Source organism: Lynx canadensis, chromosome B1 (genome assembly GCF_007474595.2).
Source record: "Lynx canadensis isolate LIC74 chromosome B1, mLynCan4.pri.v2, whole genome shotgun sequence".
In the NCBI taxonomy this organism is placed as follows: domain Eukaryota; kingdom Metazoa; phylum Chordata; class Mammalia; order Carnivora; family Felidae; genus Lynx; species Lynx canadensis.
In genome coordinates, this window is record NC_044306.2 from 176,070,911 (window position 1) to 176,092,318 (window position 21,408).

A 21,408-nucleotide genomic window follows, 5' to 3' on the forward strand; every position below is an offset into this window, starting at 1 on the left:
TGGGCAGTTGCTGTGGAGGAGAAAACCTTTCTTCCTCCTGCTGGAGTAGTAAAGATTGAAGTAGAATGGACTCGCAAGATTCCTTTCCTGTTGGGTCTGCAATTAATTGACTGACTAGTGTCTGTAAATGAGAGTTCTCCTTTTTTCCTTCCTGACTCCATTCTAAACAGGGTTTTCTTTTATTTTCACAAATCCATTTTGAAATCGAGTTGAGGTCAGTTTGTAGCTTAACAACGTAAAGATTTTTTGTTTTGTTTTGTTTTGTTTTGTTTTGTTTTGTTTTTAAAACAAGTATTGTTTAATTTACCACACCAAATTGTTCTCAAGAATTAAGTCAACAAATGTAACAAGAGCCTGGATAAACAATATAAGTTACCAGAATTTAAAATTTCAGCATTTCATTAGAAAAATTAAATTACTTTGTTAGAAAAATATTTTGTTAAGGGGCGCCTGGGTGGCTCAGTCCGTTGTGTGTCCGACTTCGGCTCAGGTCATGATCTTGCGGTCTGTGAGTTCGAGCCCCGCATCAGGCTCTGCGCCGACAGCCTAGAGCCTGGAGCCTGCTTCGGATTCTGTCTCCCTCTGTCTCTGCCCCTCCCCCACTCATGCTCTGTCTCTCTCAGTCAAAAATAAATAAAACATAAAAAAAAATATTTTGTTAGGAAAATATGTGTGTGTAGGTGTGTGTGTGTGTGTGTGTGTGTGTGTGTGTGTATATGTGTGTGTATATATAGCTCCATGTAATTCTTACCTAATTAGAGAGCTGCAAGAAGGGAGGTCAAAAGTTTGAGTCGTGAAGAATCAGCCTGGGTAGAGTACCTGGGTGGATCAGTGGGTTAAGCATCTGACTCTTGATGTCTCACATCATGATCTTATGGTTTGTGGGATTGAGCCCCATGTTGGGCTCTGTGTTGATAGCTTAGAGCCTGCTTGGGATTCTCCCTTTCCCCCTTTCTGTCCCTCTCCCATGCACATTTGCATGTGCACACGCTCTCTCTCTGTTTCTCTCAAAAAAATAAATAAGCAAACTTAAAAAAAAAAAAAAAAAGAATCAGCCTGGGAGATTGTGAGTGCACTAGATTAAGAAACTCTGACAGAACATGGAGAATGCAGATGCACCAGGCCGTGCACCTTGCGTAGGGCAAAGTAGGCTGTCATATTTATATATCTGTTTATTTATATGTACATGTACACATATGTGTATGTATATATGTGTGCGTATTTACCTTTGTATATGTTGTGTAAATAAAATTGACTTCAAATAGGGAATAATGGCAAAAGAGCAGGTTTGAGAGGGAGCTTGGGAATAATGAGTTTGATTTTAGACGTTTGAACATGAGTTGCCTGTAAACATTCTAAGGACAAAGTGCTAGGAGGAAGTTGTATTTATGGATCTGATATTCATATACAGGTTAATGGAGAAAATAGATTTTTGAAGTTACCTATATATAGAAGGAAGAAGAGGAAGTCACTTAGTTAGAGTCTATAGAGTGAGTCTTTAGAGAAGTAGTGTGTTAGAGCCATGATGAATGCACATGATTTTAGTGGCTGGTTGATTGTCAGGGTGGAGTAGCCGCCTTGGGATTTTAATCTAGTTTATCCAGAGGGTGAGGCAAGAAACCAAGAGAGGTGTCATAAAACCCAGGAAGAGACAGTATTTCAAAAAGGCAGAAATAGTCAAAACTGTTAGGTGTTGCCTGAGGAGGGCAGATACTTCACTGGATAATTGATGTGGAGTCCATCTGGTGACTTTGAAGAGAGCAAAAGTGATAAAGCAGAAACTGGATTAGGTTAACTTTGGGAATTGAGTAACTTGGAACAGCTGGTGAGGAGTTTGGTGAGGATGTCTGCAGGTTAATAGGATTATCGAGGTAGAAGGGATTTGTCTCAGAAAGGGAATATGTGTGCAGTTTGTTTTTTAGATGGTTTGAACTTGTGCAAGTTTAAATTCTGATGGGAAAGAGATGCAACAATGGAGATATTGAAGATAGAAAGGACAAGAAGAAAGCAAGGTCCCTTGATTGTAACAGGAAGAAAAGAGAAACTGATGGATGGTTTTGGATGCCAGTAACTTTCTAGATCTTTTGGGTAGAATGTTTGAGAAAGGTATCCATCTGATGGTTTTCATTGCTTTTTGACCTGTAGATAAGGATGACTCCTGAGCTTTTGGCCTGGGTGGCTTTAGGAATGGTTGTATCATTACCAAGATAGAGAATATGTGCTCCTCTCCCAGTATTCAAACAGGGGCTAGTTAATTATAGATGTGATTGCTTAAGAGCTGTTTTAATACCATGTCAAAAGAAGGGGATTTCATTGCACTGCCCTCTTTTTCATCTCTTTTTTGATCTATTAGTCTGTTGGGAAATAATGACTGTAAGCTAAAGTAGATTGTTAAACTTGTCAATGACAGATAAAATTGTGGCTTTAGGAAGTAAAACAACTCCTCAATTATTCATATGATGGCATATAGAGCTAGGGTGAATAATTGAAAGAGAGAGAAACCAACTCTAAGTTTAACTTTTGTTTGTTTTTTTGCTAGTAATATCTTGAAAGTCGTAAATAAATTTAATAAATAAATTTCACATCTTTCCCCTATCCTTGTCTACCTTGATTAAAGTGCCAAAATATATTAATATTTCTTAAAGAGAGGAGGAGAAAGCCCCCTGAATTGGAAAAGTTCATAAATTGATAATCATCTACTGAATATAATCAATATTTAGATATATTTTAATCTTCACGGTGATTTATGTACATAGCGTGATTGTCTTTATACAGAAAAATATTGCAATAATAATTTGCACACACACACAGCATTTTTGCTCTAAAAATCTCTAAACAGAAGGTGTTCCAGATGGTGTCACTTTAATGTGTATTCTTTGTATACTTTAAAAATTGTTATTTTGGAAAATAAGCTTTCTTGATTACACTTAAGGGTTTCTGGCCTGCTATTTGGTGATATTATGGGACTTAGACTCTGCTTTTCTTTTATGCCTTAGTCAGAATTTCTTTTTGTGAAAAAAAAATTATGTTTTTGAATGTCTATTGTTAGTGAGTGTTCTGGACCATGAGGTCAGAAGGCATTTCCTGGACAGTAGGTTATATATCCACTTTAACTGGAATGTTCAAAACATCCTTTTCTTAAAATGTGAAAACTGTTTCTGCACATTAGCCTGCACTTTTGCGTATGTTTTCTGATGAATAAGCCATTCTGTTGACGATTTTCACTTTATATAGCTACATGCCCATTTGTCAAAGACACCTATTATTAAGCTTTTACTGAAAGGTGTTGGTTATAATGAATACCTTATGAATAACTCAGATATGTTATCAGAAACAAAAGGCTGACATGTTTCTTTGTTTTTGGTTTAGTTTGTTTGTTTAGATTTCTTGGTTGACCTATAGTAAAGCTAATGCACTTGATGGCTCCCAAGCCTGACTGCATTCGGTTTTTAATGCAAATTCCTGACATAAAGAAGGTAACCCTGGGAGAATAAACCCTTCATCAATACATTCCACAATTATGGAACAGATTACTTTTCTCAATTTTCAGAGATTAACACTCTGAGTTTTAGATTCTTATTTCATATCAATTTATTACATATGATGTTTTTTTCCCTCCTTGAATTGTATTTTGCAGCAGCTGATGTGTTAGCAATACTCTGGAGCGTGAATTATCTTAAAGTGGTTTCTAAATTGTGCATGTAATTGCAAATTAAAATAGTAGCCGATTGCCCACAATATCAGCTTGACTGCTTTTGTAACTTACTGAGGATTTAATTCCTACAGATAGTTTAATCTGAATGTTGCCAAGACAACAAGAGATTCTATTCCCTCACCGCCCCCACAGGTTTTGCAAAAAGAAAGAAACTATTCAAATTTGTATTATAAAGTTATTTTTTTAAATAGAATTACAATAAAGGGAATGCATGACTATTTAACACAAGCTAGATTTTAAAGTATATATTATTTGCTTCAAAAGTTCTTTTACACAGTTTAAAGCACCTTCCATATACTAGATAAGGTTAATGAACAAGTAAAATGTGGTAATATCTGAAAAGGTACCAAAGAATGAGAAGATTGCCTGCTCAAGAAATGTGGGCATGGTAATAATTTTTTTTTTTAAGAGAAGTATATTTAACTAGATTTAGACTACTATGTAGGACTTCAGTAGGAAAAAAATGAGGGGGCTAAGACACTAAGGTATTCTAAGTGGTGGAAACAATAAGTTCAGAGGAATATGGCTAGGGAAGAATTTCAGTGCAAGTTGGCCTTGACCTTGAGTTCCTGAGGAGGAAATGTGAACCATAAACTCAGAAAGATAGATTGATACCATCTAGTATTATCAGCTAAATGTGATTAATAACTTGGCTTGTTCTGGAAAGGATTGCATGTTCTTTACAAGGATACGAAGATGTATTTTTTTTTTAAGATACTTTAAAACTTAAAAAAATACTATTGTTAAAAGTGTGAATTTTGATTTATTCTGCAGCCAGTGGAACACCATTAAAAGTTTTAAGCAGACTTGAAACAAGGCTGTTTCTCCCATCCCTTTAGGTGATGCCTTATAGTGTACAGAGATGAGATTGAAAAACTGGAGCTTTTGCTTGTCCTGGGGAATTAGATGCTTTGACACATTTTACTGAACTGTTGGCTTCAAAAGAAACAAGATATTTAGAATATTGTTTCTTCCTGCATTATTTTTGTGACAGTCTCTTTATCTGCAGATTTTCTTAGCAATTGTTTGCTTGCTTCTCACTAAACTTCTGTCCTTAATGCAGCAAACTCCTATTTGAAGGTTGGGGGAAAAATACTGTATCTCCACAAATTAAAATGAGAGAGATTTATGGACGCAATGACTAAATAAAATTGCCAGACTCCCCTTTCTGTCTACGAGGAAATATGGAATGGACATGCCCTCCCATTTCAAACAACCAGAAAACTGGGTGACATATATGAAACTATTTTCAAATGTATGGGACAATAAGCATTCCGGATTGTGATTATGGAGAGAAGGGAAACAAACAAAGTAAGATTTAAGGTCACCCTTGTCTTTTTTTTTTTTTTTTTTTTTTTTTAACCTGTAGGCACTTTTTCAGTCTATTCACTCTGCCCAGGAATGGCAGACCAAAACAGAATGTGGTGTTTTGCTACATTAGAAAGGTAGAGAGGGAGGGGAGTTTAGGAAATCTGTAGTAGCTAAAATTTTCCAGAGATAGTATCAGAACAGAGAACATATGAAAAAAAAAAAAAAAGTTTTGGAAATCCTCATAGAAGTTTCCTTCCACGTTTGGCTCAGTACTAATCTGGGTATTTGTACGGTGAGGTTCCCAGAGGCTAGGCAGAAAACTGCTCCTGTGGTACTATGAATTGAACAACTCCCAGAACTTAGACCACAGTGGAGTATGTTCACATTCTGTCCAGCTAGGTTAGACCTCATTAAACACACATGGCATTGGCAAAGACCTCAAAAAGGTAACACCATAGAATTAAGGTTAATAGGTTAAAGTTAGATTTATTTTTTACCTTATTACTAAGATTAAAAATAGATCTGCAAAGCATCAGGTTCTCCACAAGTAATTTAGTCGCCAGGGGTCAACAGGCAAATGATACCAAAATAACATCAACATTCTGTAAAAGAAGACTACAGTCCTGATACTCAGCACTCATAATATCTAGTGTATGATTAAAATTGCTTGTGTTGCCAAAAAGCTGCAAATCAATTGATAGGAACAGACCCAGAAGTGAGAAAGATAATGGAATTAGCAAGACTTGTAGATAGTGATTATTAAATATTATAAATATATTCAGAGATGCAAAGGAAAACAAACATAATGAAGAAAAATGGGTAATTAAAAAGAAGCAAATGGATTATCCTTCTAAGCTGAAGGATATGCTATCTGAAAAGAAAATTTCACTGGATCAGCTTAATGCACGAGTAGGTTCTACATAAAAAAAAGATTGATGACCTTGAAAGCATGACAGTAGAAACTATCAAAACTTAAGCACAGAGAGGAAAAAGACTAAATAAAATCAACAGAATCTCATGACCAGTGGGGCAATATCAAGCAGTCTCATGTAAATGTACTTAGAATCCCAAAACTAGAGAAGGGAAAGAAGTTAAAAAATCTTTGTAGAATTAGGGGCAAATATATGAATTGATAAAAACTATGAGCCATATATGTCCTACGACCAGCATACCTCAAGCATGATAGAGACGATCCAACCACATCAAGAGATACAGCATAATTAAATTTCTGAAAACCATTGTCAGGAAAAAAAATCAGTGCTGAGAGGTCCGAGAGGCTTCAAAGAAAGTATAGGTGACAAAAATGAGGGGTGTCTCATCAGAAACAGTGCAAGCCAGAAGACAATATATCGAAATATTTTCAAGTGTTTTGGGGAAAAAACAAAAACAGCATTTAAAAAAAACCTGACAAAATTAGCAAACCAGCAGCTGGTAACCTAAATACTAAATTAGCAAAAAATATCTTTCAGAAATGACAACTATATAGTTTTTGTTGTTGTTTGTTTTGTTTTTAAAGAGAGAGAATGTGAGTAAGGGAAGGGGGAGAGGGAGAGAGAGAATACTAAGCAGGTTCAATGCCCAGCATGGAACCCAACATGGGGCTGGATCCCAGGATTGTGAGATCATGACCTGAGCTGAAATCGAGAGTTGGATGCTTAGCCACCTGGGCGCCCTAAAATAAACTAGTTTTGACCAAACAAAATGCTGATGTATTCTACAAGACTTAACTATTTTTATTAGAGTGTATATGTGTAAGATACCCTATTGTTCAGTCATATCTGTGTGGCATGTTTGCCTTTTAGTTGTGTTTAAAATTATTTATGTAAATGAATTTATTTTTTATACAGTTAAGTTTATTGATTTTATTTGTGAAGACAGTCTGGTTTTTAGCAGTAGACCAGGCTCATATGTGATAGTCTACACTTTGTGGCTTTTGTATTGCGGTTTTGAGAAAATTGTTTTTATTAGTCCTGGGACTTGGTTTATAGGTCTTACTGAACTGTCTTGATTCATTATAGGATATAGGAATGTTTCTTTATATGACCTTGAAATGCCCTTAAATTTATGTTTGAGGGGCGCCTGGGTGGCGCAGTCGGTTAAGCGTCCGACTTCAGCCAGGTCAACGATCTCGCGGTCCGTGAGTTCGAGCCCCGCGTCGGGCTCTGGGCTGATGGCTCGGAGCCTGGAGCCTGTTTCCGATTCTGTGTCTCCCTCTCTCTCTGCCCCTCCCCCGTTCATGCTCTGTCTCTCTCTGTCCCAAAAATAATAAAAAACGTTGAAAAAAAAATTAAATTTATGTTTGAGGAATGGACAGTTAGAACTCTATTATAGAGTTCTTCAAAGTAACTTTTTCAGATTTTCAAGATGTAAATGAAATATTCCTCTGGGATCCCTAGAAATGTAAAACATGTTTGATATTAGTTGGGATTACAGAGTCGGCCGGGATTTGTGTTGAAAATGTCTTTGATGCTTCATTCCATGTACACAGAGTCTAGCTAGCATCACAGAGAAAAGTTGTTGAACTGATGCTATTAAATGTCACACATCTACTTCACGAGATGCTGTATTTTAGGATTCAGTCTTTGACAAGTTGACTTGGGAGCTAACTTGTCATTACTTGTTCTAACCCTCACTAGTTCACAAGGAGACAGGCTAAAACTCGTCATCATGGGATTTCTTCTGACTAGAAAGAAAATTTAAAGTTTGAAATGTGCACCAGTTGATGGCAGAATTACACTGTATTGAAGGAGGGTTGTTTGCATTTTGGATTTCTTTCCTTGATGCTTGCAATAACTCACCCACAGCACTTTGTTTGTTTATAAGCAAACAGTACCAAATATTTTGTAAATATTTTGAGTTTGATTATCAGTAAAAAAAAAAAAAGTTAAATATGAATCACGAAAGTTAAAGTTCTCTCTTACCTAAACTCTTTTTAATTTTTTTTTAACATTTATTCATTTTTGAAAGTGAGAGAGACAGAGCATGAGCGGGGGAGGGGCAGAGAGAGAGGGAGACACAGAATCCAAAGCAGGCTCCAGGCTCTGAGCTGTCTGCACAGGGCCCGACACAGGGCTCAAACTCACGGACCTCGAGATCATGACCTGAGCCAAAGTTGGACGCTCAACAAATGAGCTACCCAGGTGCCCTGACCTAAACTCTTGAAGTTAGCAAATCATAATTTCAATTGTCTACATAATGTATTGGCTTGATATTCTCAGGGAATTTACCCAATTTTAGATAGTTTCAGTTAGACAAATACACCCAGCAATAGAATACTATTGAGCTAAAGATGATGTAAGGTAAACGAAAAGGCTAAATAAAGCATGTCAGCAATATAACAGCAAGTGTCTGGTTTCTTCAAAAAGAAAATTATAGAAATAGGAGGTCGTGGCTGCTGTGGTGCTGTGGAACATAGAAACAATAGACACAGATGTCAGGGAAGAAATAGTAGTTATAGCAAGTTCAGAAGATGTGAGAAGTATGTATAAGGTACTGGTAACTTTATCTTCTTAGAGAAACGTTTATAGAAAAGAAACTGGAGGAAAGAAAGGACTTTTATTTGCTTTTTAAATTAGGACCAGTGAATTATCAGGAATGTAAAAGATGACCTCCCACCCCCAATAAAAGAAAAGAATAACCTAGTGTTTATGCACCTCATTTCTTTCTCTTTAGGTTGAGTCCAAAGGAGCCCCATCAGAGTTGAAATCGAGATTAAATAGTTTTAAATACATCAGTGATTACTTTAACTTGTGTTTCAATTCAAATTTTATATCTAGCAATAGGATTTAAAACTATTATGTACCACTAAATGCTGTGCACTATGCTATGACCAGAAATCCAAAATGCTTTCTTCCTTGCTTGCCTGTGCAAAGTTTGGATCTAACAGCAAAAACATTTACACACAGAACAGATAGTATAATAGAGGGCAAATACAGCTATTCAGAATTAGGAAGGGACACATGTACTAAGTATTGGGGACATTAAGCATAGAGTGTCAGGGAGGGTTTCCTGGAGTACAGTTCAGGGAGGATGGGAGTAGCCAGCCAAGAGCAGGAAATATTTATTGTAATACGATATGAAGTTTTTAAAGTGTGTCTTTTAGTGTAGGAGGAATGGAAGAGTTGGAGGGGAAACATATGGGCCAGATATGAAGACCCCTTAGTCATGAAAAATTCCAGAGCTGTAGAAAGGGAAATGATGAGGAAATGATGCTATTGGCTTTGCATTTGTCAATTTATTTTAGATTTTTTAATTGAAGTGTAAATGATAGGTAATGTTAGTTTCAGGTATACCATAGTAATTCAAATTTTATATATTGTGAAGTGATCACCACCTTCAGTCTACCATTTGTCACCTTCTAAGATTATTACATTTCAGTATAGTCCCTGTGCTGTACATGGTATCCCCATGTTCTTATTTACTTTAACTGAAAGTTTCATACCTCTTACTTGTACTTAGTTTGTACCCTTCCACTGTTGTGCCCATCCCTTCACCCTTCTCTCTGGCAACCACTAGATTATGCATTGTATCATTATATCTAGGAAGTCAGTTTCTGTTTGTTTTGTTTCTTAGATCCCCCATATAAGTGAAATCATACGATAATTTGTCGTTTCTCTGACATGTTTCACTTAGCCAATACCATCTAGATCCACTCAATGTTGTCACAAATTCTTTCTTTATGGCTGAGTAATGTTTCATTGCATATATATATACACTGCTTCTTTATCCCTTCATCTGTTGATGGCACTTGGGTTGCTTCCATAACTTGCTCTTCTAAACAATGCTGCAGTGAACATAGAAATGCGTATGTCTGTTTGAATTAGTGTTTTCTTTCTTGTGTTTTTTTCTTTTTTTTTTCTTTTTTTGTCTTTCAGATAAATGCCCAGAAGTGAAATTGCTGGACTTGTGTGGCATTTCTGTTTTTTATTTGTGAGGAATCTCCATACTGTTTTCCATAGTGGCTGCACTGTTTTACATTCCTATCAGATGTACATGAGGTTCCTTTTTTTTTTGTATCCTCATCAGCACTTGCTATTCTCTCTTTCTTTGATACTTTTCCATTCTGACACACGTGAGGTGGTATCTCATTGTGGTTTTGATTTGCATTTCCCTGATGATGAGTGATGTTTGAACATCTTTCATGTGTCTGTTGGCGTATCTGACTAATTTCTTTGTAGAAATGTCTACTCATTGGGGCGCCTGGGTGGCTTAGTCGGCTTGAGTGTCCCGACTTCGGCTCAGGTCGTGATCTCGTGCTTTGTGGGTTCGAGCCCACGTCGGGCTCTGTGCTGACAGCTCAGAGCCTGGAGCCTGCTTCAGATTCTGTGTCTCCTCTCTCTGCCCCTCCATGCTCATGCTTTGTCTCTCTCTGTGTCTCATAATAAACGTTAATTTTTTTTTTTTTTTAAAGAAATGTCTATTCAGGTCCATGCCAGGTTTTTAATTGGATTGTTTGCATTTTTGTTTTTCCACCACTTGAGTTGTGTGGATATTAACCCCTGTTGGTTATATAATTTGCAGGTTATCTTCATTTTCTGATGGTTTCCTTTGCTGTACAAAACTTTTTAGTTTGAAGTATTCCTGTTTATTTTTGCTTTTTTGCAGCTTGCCTGAGGAGACAGATCCAAAGATATACTACTATGACCATTATCCAAAAGCTTACTTTTTTTCTTTTGGTATTAGTTTTCTGCTTTCTGGTCTTAGATTTAATCCTTAAGTCTATTTTGAGCTTTTTTTGTGTTTTGTTTATGGTGTAGAGAAAGTGAACTCCAGTGTCATGCTTCTGCATTAGTTTTCCCATACCATTTATCAAAGAGCTCTGTTGCATGTTTTTGCCTTCTTTATTGAAGATTATTAATTATATAAACATGGGTTTATTTCTGGACTCTCTATCTGTTTCATTGATCCGTGTGTATTTTTTTTTTTTTTTTAAATTTTTTTTTTCACATTTATTTATTTTTTTGGGACAGAGGAGAGACAGAGCATGAACGGGGAAGGGGCAGAGAGAGAGGGAGACACAGAATCGGAAACAGGCTCCAGGCTCTGAGCATCAGCCCAGAGCCCGATGCGGGGCTTGCACTCACGGACCGCGAGATCGTGACCTGGCTGAAGTCGGACGCTCAACCGACTGCGCCACCCAGGCGCCCCGATCCGTGTGTATTTTTAATGCCTGTATCTTACTATTTTGATTACTGTAGCTTTAGAATAGTTAGAATGTAAGGAGTGTGATACTTCTAGTTTTGTTCTTCTCAAGATTGCTTTTGCTATTCAAGGTCTTTTGGGGCCCATATAAATTTTAGGGTTTTTTTTCTAAATCTGTGAAAAATGCTTGTTGGTATTATGATAAGGATTGCATTAAATCTGTAGATTGATGTGTATAGTAATGAACATTGTAATAGTATGCTTTCAATCTTTGAGCATAGTATCTTTTCCTTTATTCATTTCATATTTGGTTTCTTTCATCAGTGTCTTAGAGTTTTAAAAATACAGGTCTTTCACTTGCTTAAATTATTCTTAGGTATTTTATTATTTTATGATGCAATTGTAAATGGTATTGTTTTCTTCATTCTTTTCCTCATGGTTCATTATTAGTGTATAGAATGCACAGATTTCTGTATAGAAATTCCAGATCTCTCAATTTTACTAATTTATTCTATTTTTTTTTTTTTTGGTGGAGTCTTAGGGTTTCTTCCATAGAATCATGTCTCTATAGATGGTGACAGTTTTACTTCTTTTCTTTGATTTAGATGCTTTTTCTTTCTTTTTCTCATCTGATTGCTATGGCAATGGCTTCTAATACGATTTGAATAAAAGTGGTGCAGAATTCTTGTTCCTTGTATTAGAGGAAAAGGTTTTATCTTTTCACCATTGAGTAGGATGCTAGCTTGGTTTGTTAATATAGCCTTATATTGAGGTATTATCTTTAATGCATGTTGAATTTTGTCAATTGCTTTTTTCTGCATTTATAGAGATGATTGTTATTTTTTGCATTCTTACCATTTGTTAATGTGTGTCCCATTGATTGATTTGCAGATATCAAACTGTCCGTGCATACCTGGAATAAAGTCCTATTTGATCATGGTGAATGATCCTTTGAATTATATTTAAATTCAGTTTTATAATATTTTGTTGAGGATTTTGCATCAGTTTCGTCATCAAAGTTGATAACGATATTCGGGCCTTGTGGAATGAATTGGAAGTATTCCTCTTAATTTTTGTTTTTCCTTTTTTGGAATAATTTGCAAAGGATATGTATATAACTCTTTTTTTTTTAAATGTTGGTAGAATTCACCTGTGAAACCATTTGGTCTTGGACTTTTTTTGTTGGGAGTTTTTTGATTACTGAGGTTAAGTTTTGTTACTACTAATGGGTCCTGTTCAAATTTCTGTTTCTTCTTTAGTCTTGGAGATTGTACATTTCTGGGAATTTATCCTTTTTCTAGGTTTTCCAATTTGTTGGCATATCATTTGCGTAGTAGTCCTCTTATAAACCTTTGTATTTCTATGTTATCTGTTGTAACTTCTCTTTCATTTCTGATTGTATTTATTTGGGTCCTCCTGCTTTTTTTTTCTTGATGAGTCTGGCTAAAGGTTTATTAATGTTTATCTTTTCAAAGAACTGACTCTTAGTTTTATTGATTTTTTTTGTCTTTTTAGTTTTTATATCATTTATTTCCATTCTGATCTTTATCATTTCCTTCTTTTTACTAATAGTGGGCTTTGTTTATTCTCGTGTTTCTAGTTCCTTTAGGTGTAAAGTTAGATTGCTTACTTGAGATTTTTTTCTTATTTCTTGAGGTAGGCCTGTATTGCTAGAAACTACCCTCTTATAACGGCTTTTGGTGCAGGTTACAGATTTTTTACTGTTGGTGTTTATATTTTTATTTGTCTCCATGTATTTTTTTTAGTTTCCTCTTTGATTTCATCATTACTCCTGGTTGTTTAGGTAGCATGTTGTTTAGCCTCTGTGTGTTGTTTAGCCACTTCGCATGTTGTAATTGACTTCTAGTTTTTAATACCACTGTGGTTGGAAAAGTGTCTGAAATGAGTTGTCTTCTTAAATTTATTGAGACTTGTTTTATAGCCTAACATGGATCTGTTCGAAAGAATGTCCCATGTGCACTTGAAAAGAATATTTATTCTGTTTTTGAGTGGAATTCCTGTATATATTTATGTTTTTATTATTTAGATTTTAATTAATATACAGTTCAGTATTGATTGTCAGAAGTAGAATTCAGTGATTCAGCACTTCCAGACCATAGCCAGTGCTCATCACAAGTACCCTTCTTAATCCTCATGTGTATATCTGTTAGGTACATCTTCTGTAATATGTTGTGTAAGGCCTATGTATCTTATTGATCTTACTCTGGATGATATATCCATTGAGGTATGTGGGAGTGTTAAAGTCCCTTACTATTATTATAACTGTCAATGTAGTACTGTCAATTTATTACTGTCAGTTTCTCCTTTATGTCTTAATATTTGCTTTTTACACTTAGATGTCCATATGTGGGTGCACGGATCTTTAAAAGTGTACATCCTTTTGTTGAATTGAACTATTATCATTATGTGATGTTTTTTCTCTATCCCCTATTACTTTTTTGTTTGTTTTAAGGTCTGTTTGTCTAATGTAAGTATTGCTACTCCAGCTTTCTTTTTATTTCCATTTGCATGGAATGTCTTTTTCCATCCTTCACTTTGTGTGTCCTTTAGATCTGAAGTGAGTCTCTTATAGGCAACAGTATCTATAGGTCTTTTAATAATCCACTCACTGTCCCTCTTTGTCTGTTGATAGGGAATATTTAGTTCTTTTACATTTGAAGTAATTATTGATAGATATGTACCTAAATGGCCATTTTGTTGATTGTTTTCCTGGGTTTTTTGTTGTTTTGTGGGTTTTTGTAGTTTTCTGTGTTCCTTCTTCTTTTGCTCTCTTCCCTTATGATGAGATGACATTCCTTAGTGTTCAGTTTGTATTCCTTTTTCCTTAATTTTTGTACATCGTTACAGATATTTAGTTTGTGGTTTCCTTGAGGTTCATATAGAATATCTTTAGTGTATAGTAGTTTGGTTTAAGTTAATAGTCATTTAAGTTCAAGGATGTTCTAAAGCACTGCATTTTAACTGCCCCCTCCTGATACATTTTATGTTTTTGACATCACATTTGCACGTAAATGTGCAAATTACATTTGCCACGTAATTATTTTGTGTATCCTTTGACTAAGTGTGTAGTCCTAGATAATTTACTACTTTTGTCCTTTAACCTACATTCAACAACCTACATAGATACGTTCTAGCTATGTAGGTTGTTGATCTACTTTATTCTATGTTTACCATTACCATTGATTTTTTTTTCTTTCATAGTGTTTAGTATCTAGTTATGGCCTTTTCTTTTATTTAAAGAAGCCCCTATAACATTTCTTATAAGGCTGATTGGTTTTGATGAACTCCTTTAGGCTTTTGCTTATCTGGGAACTTACCTCTCCTTTAATTCAGATGATAATATTGCTGGGTGTAGAGTATTCTGGTTGTATTTTTTTTTTTCCTTTCAGCCTTTGATGTATCATGTTATTCCCTCATGACTCCCTTATGTAAATTTCTGTTATAAATTAGCTGATGGGGCGCCTGGGTGGCTCAGTTGATTGTCTGACTTGATTTTGGCTTAGGTCATGATCCCAGGGTTGTGGGATCCAGCCCTGCTTGGGCTCTGAGCTAAACATGGAGCCATGGAACCTGCTTATGATTCTCTCTCTCTCCCCCTCTCCTCCCCATCCTCCCCCTGTCTCCCTCCTCCCCCTCTCCTCCCTCGCTCTCCTCCTCCCTCCTCCCCTCCCCCCTCTCCCCCCTTTCCCCCTCCTTCCCTCTCCCCCTCCCCCTTGCCCCCCTCCTCCTCCCTCCCTCTTTCTCTCCTCATCCCCCGCTGCTCCCAGCTCATGCTTGCTCTCTCTCAAATAAAAAACATAAATTAAAAAAAATAATAAAAATAGCTGATAGTCCTGGAGGGAGATTCCCATGGCATGTAAAATGTTGTTTTCTCTTGCTGCTTTTAAGATCCTCTCTTTAATTCTTTTTTTAAATTTTTTTTTCAGCGTTTATTTATTTTTGGGACAGAGAGAGACAGAGCATGACGGGGGGAGGGGCAGAGAGAGAGGGAGACACAGAATCGGAAACAGCTCCAGGCTCTGAGCCATCAGCCCAGAGCCTGACGCGGGGCTCGAACTCACGGACCGCGAGATGGTGACCTGGCTGAAGTCGGACGCTTAACCGACTGCGCCACCCAGGCGCCCCTCCTCTCTTTAATTCTTGACACTAGTTATAATGTATCTTGCCATGGGTCTCTTTGAGTTCATGTTATTTTGGAATTTCTGTTCCTGGCCTTGGATGTCTTTTTCCTTTACCAGGTTGGGAAAGTTTTCAGGCATTATTTCTTCAAATAGGTTTCCTGTCCCTTTGGCTCTTTTTTTTTTTTTTTTTTTTTTTTTTTTTTCCCCCTACTTCTGGGACCCCTTTGATTCAAGTGATTGTGTACTTGATGTTGTCCCAGCGGTCCCTTAAGCTCTGCTCATTTATCAAATTACTTTTTCTTTTTGCTGTTCTGATTGCATGCTTTTCATTCCCTGGTCTTCCACTCTCCTGCATTGATCCATTCTTTCTGCATCATTTAGTGTGTTGATTCCTTCTAGTACTTTTTATTTCACTTATTATTCAGCTCTGATCAATTTTTTTTTTTTATATTTTCCATCTCTTCATTGAAGTTCTAACTGTGTTCATTCAGTCTTCCTTTGATTTTTAGTGAACATCTTTATGAGCATCATTTTGAGTCCTCTAGGTCCAGTGTAATTCAAAGCCATTGTTTCCTTGTTTATTTTCTGTTTAGATTATCTGTCAGTTGTTGTAAGTGAGGTATTAAAGTCCCTATATTGTTATATTACTGTCACTTCCTTTATGTTAGTTATTGTTTTATATATTTGGGTACTCCACATTGGGGACACAATATTTACAATTGTTAGATCTTCTTGTTGGATTGTCCCCTTTATTATGATGTAGTGCCCCTCTTTATCTCTTGTTACAGTCTTTGTTTTAAAGTCTAGTTTGTCCAGTGTAAGTAACTATTGCTACTCCAGCTTTCTTTTGACATCTGTTTGTGTGATAAATGTTTCTCCATCCCCTTACTTTCCATATGCTGGTGTCTTTAAGTCCAAAGTGAGTCTCTTCTAGGCAGTATAAGATGGGGTATTTTTTTTTTTTATCTGTTCTGATACCCTATGTCTTTGGATTGGAGGGTTTAGTCCATTTACACTGACGGTGATTATTGATGGATATGTATTATTTCCATTGTATTACCTGTGTTGTTGTGTTTCTGGAGATTTTCCCAGATCCTTTCCTGTCTTTGTCACTTTTGGTCTTTGCCTTTCCACTCAAAGAGCCCCTGTTAATATGGCGTGCAAAAAGCTGGTTTAGTGATGTGACCACTACTTTGAACTCTTATCTGGTGGACTGCTTATCTCTCTTTCATTTAGTTCTTTTTCTGAGATTTTGCTTTGTTCTTTTGTTAGGAACATATTCCTTTGTCTTCTTATTTTGCCTAACTTCCTGTGTCTGTGTATTAGGTGGATCAGTTACACCTCCCAGTCTTGAGGGAGATTAGTTTTGCATATTAGATTGTCCTGGAAGCCCTGAGGAGTGAGTATTAGAGACATGGAGAAGTAGGAAAGGAAACTTATTAGGAAGCATTTTAGTGACCTTAAGAAGCATTGTAAAAACTTGAAATCAGACAATGTCAGAATGAAGAGAAGGTAGAGTAAATATATCCAGGAATGGAAATCAACAGAATTCATGTGGCAGTAATGTGGTTTGGGGGGAGGCAGAACCAATCTAACATTAATTAATCCCATATTTCTAGTGGGATAAGTGGAGGATTATAGTACCAGTCTGATATGAGGAAGGAAAAAGGTTCAAGATAATTGTGACATAGTAAGATGAGGGTGTCCAAAAATTAATATTAATTAGTATTATTGTTTACTTAGTTATTAATATTACATTCGCTGAGTCTTGAGGTAGGTACTATTATTATCCTCATTTTGTCACTAATGAAACTGAGGCCCAAAGAAGGTTGATAACTTGTCCAAGGTCACAAAGGAAATAAGTGCAGAGTGAAAATTTGAGGTTGGGTAGTGATTACATTTTCTACTCTCTTGACTACTTCATGCTCTTTTCAGTCACATGGAGATATGATCTGTGAGATAAAGTTATAATCTGTTGATAGGGATTTGGGAGTTACTGTCTCTAAGCGAGGGGTGAAACCATTGGCCTGAATGATGAGTCTCTGCAGAGTCCTTAGAGTTCTTGTGAGTGCACTGAGGTTCAAAAGAGGAAATGAGCTTGTGTAGAAATTGAGTAACCAGAAAGATAGGAGGAAAATCTGGAAAGAATTATATTATAAAAAACATAATGTATTTTTTTTTCTTTTTTAAGAAGTGAAATCATCAACAGTTCTAAAATCTTAAAAAAAGTAGCCATAAAATCTAGTCACCCATGATGCTTGCCAGAGTAGTTTCAATCCACTTATTCAGAAACAAAATAAAGCGGGTCAGAAAATGAAGGGAGGTGAGACCATGTATTGAGAGAACTTTCCTGCACTTCATGGAGAGATATCACTGTACAGATAAAGAGATCAAATGGAAGCTAATTGTAGATGGAGAGTTTTCTTCTCATGGATGAGGCAAGATCACATTTATATGGATTTAAAGATACTCTGTCTAGAAGTCAAAATTTTAGAAAAAATTGTAATTTGAAATGCTTTAAACTTTACAGAACATTATACATCCATGGGCATACCAAGTTGGATTTCACAGTCTGGCATACTGCAATTGAAAAAGCAGCAGGTACAGATGGTAATGCATTACAAGATCAGCAGCTCAGCAAAAATGACGTTCCCATTATTGTGAACAGCTGTATAGCATTTGTTACACAGTATGGTAAGTATTGCAAAGTTTTTATTCAATCCCCAGAACTCATGGTATCATTCTTAGAGTTTTTTAAGTGGTTCCGCCACTGGACTGCATTAGAGCTCTTTATATTTGAAAGTACATCAGTGAAAAATAAAAACATCATCACCATTCAGCCAAATGCCATTCCTTCTCCCAGTAAAATTTAAATTACACAATGTACTTTTACCATTTTCTTCTTTTACATGCGTAAAAAATTTAAATGCCATACTGAAAGAATCTATATTATAAAATGTATATTAAAAATAGATTGAAGACTTTATTTTTCAGAGGTTACAAGGGTTACTGTAAAGTCTAAGGGAATGCAGTGGGTCGCCTAAACATGTTTTTGGAAGTGGTAAACTGTGGGAAAATACGTGAAGGAATTTTTTGTTGCTGTTGACAAGCATTCAAAGTATGTGTATGTATTTATTTCATTCAGCGTGCTATTAGTCACATGTTTATATTAAGAATCATGGTTATTCTAATAGTTTTGACTTGATCTTAACAGAGTTTTATGAATAGTTTGCAAGTAAAAACAATTGGTTGACATACACATGGGCTAACTTCATTTTAAAATAATATGTTATGATAGTAAAGTATTCCTTGATTCTTCATGTTTATTTTCAAATATGAATTCCTCAGATTCCTTCTTTGTTACATATTTCATCAGTACTCTAAAAGGTAGAAGATTGTGAACTATATTTTAAATATAAAAATGTTTTCTACCTTTTAATCTGTAGGTAAGTGCCATTGATTTAGATTACAAGTTTGGAAAAGAGTAAAATGATTGATCTTGTATTTGGGAAGGTAATTAACTTTTTTTTTTTTGTTCTCTTAATATTAGAAGTGTCCTTGGGTGTTTTTAATTTGAAAAGAAGGTGTAATCAGTGACAGAGCTGCAGTAAAACATTGTGTTATTAGTTTGTTACTTATTTATTGTCTGTTGTGTGCCAGCCATTGATCTTGGTACTGGAAGTACAGCAGTGGGAGTAAAAAGTTAAAGACAAAGCCGTGAATCATAGGTTTCAGTAATGAGAACTGACAACAAACTGCTATGAGTAAAACGTTAGAAATAACCAAGGCTATGAAGAAAATAATTTTTAGAAATTAAATTTATAATATGTGTATATTAATCTATCTTCTTCTGGAGAGAGTGCCATTTTAAGTATTTTGCTTATTTCATATATAATTCAAGTATCATTAATCAGATTCACTGTGTTTGAATTCCGTATCTTTGAATTATATACCTACTGTAAATATGTATGCAGTCACATTATGTGGCTGTTACTCTATGAAATCCCTTCCTGTGATACTGTGTCCGTATTTTCCTTATCAGTGGTAGTCATCTGTTTATTTGAAAATGGGGGAGGAAGAAGGTTATCATCTTCATTCGTTAGTCATTCAGTATTAGCACACTTGAATTTCATTGGTATAAATGAATTGCACACGTACTATGTTTTAGCAAGAGCAAAACCTCATTGGGAATTTTCACATCATGTTAGTTTCATAATGGCATAAGGTCTTTCTTAAGCTGTGAAATGATTAAAATAATTCTAGCTCCAGTGTATCCAATTTAAGGTTTCTCTTGGGAAATCAGAAGTTTCTTTGTGGTGTTTCTTTGAATTTAAAATCATTAAGCATTAGATTGTTTTCAACTAAATTTTATACATTAAAACTACTTTGTAACTCTGGCACAAGGTACATTAACTTGCATATTAAAGTATAAAGCCGATGAAACACTGTGTTTTGTTTTGTTTTAATGAGCAGAATATGGGGGAAACCCTGATGTTACCAGCATGTATAGTAGGGAAGATATGATACACACTTAGAAAATGCCCAGTGATTAATAGAATGAAGATGGTTGACTCAAAGACTTTACAAGTCACAATTATTTTGAACTTCCTGACCTTTGTATTAAAATCTGAAGGCCAGTTTTTTTGTGTTCATGGTGTCAAGATTTTGAACAGAACCGGTTCACAGTCAAATTTTTAGAGTTTAATTTTTTTTTAATGAGTTATAGTAGTTCTTGGGAATTATTTTAATTTATGTAAACAAAATTATGCGTGCAGTTAATATATTTGAGTACTAGCTTTTAGAAATTCATTCAACGAGGGATATAACTTAAGGTCAAAAACTTAGTCACAGGTTTTTGTTTTTGTAGATGTTGCTTACTCTTACATTAAATGATCATTTATTGAATGCTTCCTAAGTTCCAGTCATGGTAGAGTTACTGTACACAGAGAGTAAGACATGAACCTTACCCTCTAGCTTTTTACAGATTTGTGAATCAAAGACGTTTAAACAACTAGGCAGTTATATCTCAAGTATACAAAATTCTGTGGTAGAGAGCTTCAGGAGTTGGTACAAGGAGAGCTTCATGGGTGAGATGTGCTTACCATAAGTCTTAACAGAAAATAGGAGCTAGTTAGGACAAGAAGGGAATCGGGATTCTATGAGGAGGATCAGTGTATGCTCACGTATGGAGTCATGAGAGAAGTTGTCTATTGAGGGAACTTTGTATTGTGACCAGAGCTTAGCATGAGAAAACAGTAGATGAGAGGCAGGAGGGTTAAGCCTATTCATGTAGTCTTAAATATTATAATAAATCCTCAAACTTGTCCTCTAGGCAGTGAGAGGGCAATATCTAGATTTTTAAGCATGTTGGTGACACCAACAGACCTGTATCTCAGATCAGGTATTATCAGTGTTGAGATGGACTGGAGGACTACACAAGAATAGGGGCAGGGAGCTGTGACAATGTAGTGAGGAACTGAGTGCAAAAAAATAACAGGACATGGGATAGAAAGAAGGGGACAGTTTGAGAGCAAGGCTGTGATGAAAAATATATGTGACTTTTTAATATTGTAAGCGAAAAAGAAAAATTCTGACTTATAAAGGACTGAGGAGAAGGAAGTGCCATGTATTGAGATGCCAGAGACAAGATAAAGACCATAGTGAGATTAACAGGTGAAGTAGTGAATGGGGCAGGAGACTTCATTCTTCAGATTATTTTGACTTATTCATCAAAATGGTGTGTGTTGCAGGTATATTTATAAAGTATCTGTATATAAAGTGTATGTGTGTGTGTTTGAAATCCTAGAAATGAAAACCTGGGTGAAAATGTGTATGTGGTAGTTAAACTGATGAAGTTGGGTGGGTTCACCCACAGAATTTTGTAGGGGAGTAGAAAAGAGAAGAGAATTGAGGCTGGATTTATGGAATCCTTAGTAAATACTAGATGGTAGAATAAATAGAGGACTGGACGAGTAGTCATAGAGGAATGGGGGGAGAGCTAGGAGATTATAATGTCATGAAAGCTATAACATTAAAAGAATTTTAGCAGGGATTCATTTGGAGTGTCATACACTGCAGGGGATTCTCATTAGATAAAAA

At 35.8% G+C, this 21,408-nt stretch overlaps 1 protein-coding gene across 1 annotated transcript in view; it reads left to right on the forward strand.

Moving 5' to 3' along the window:
* ARAP2 (ArfGAP with RhoGAP domain, ankyrin repeat and PH domain 2) overlaps positions 1 to 21,408 on the forward strand; it is a 216,413-nt gene that overhangs the window by 127,142 nt on the left and 67,863 nt on the right. The window contains 1 exon segment of the mRNA XM_032593080.1: positions 17,840 to 18,003. Within this exon segment, the coding sequence (XP_032448971.1) occupies positions 17,840 to 18,003 (164 nt within the window).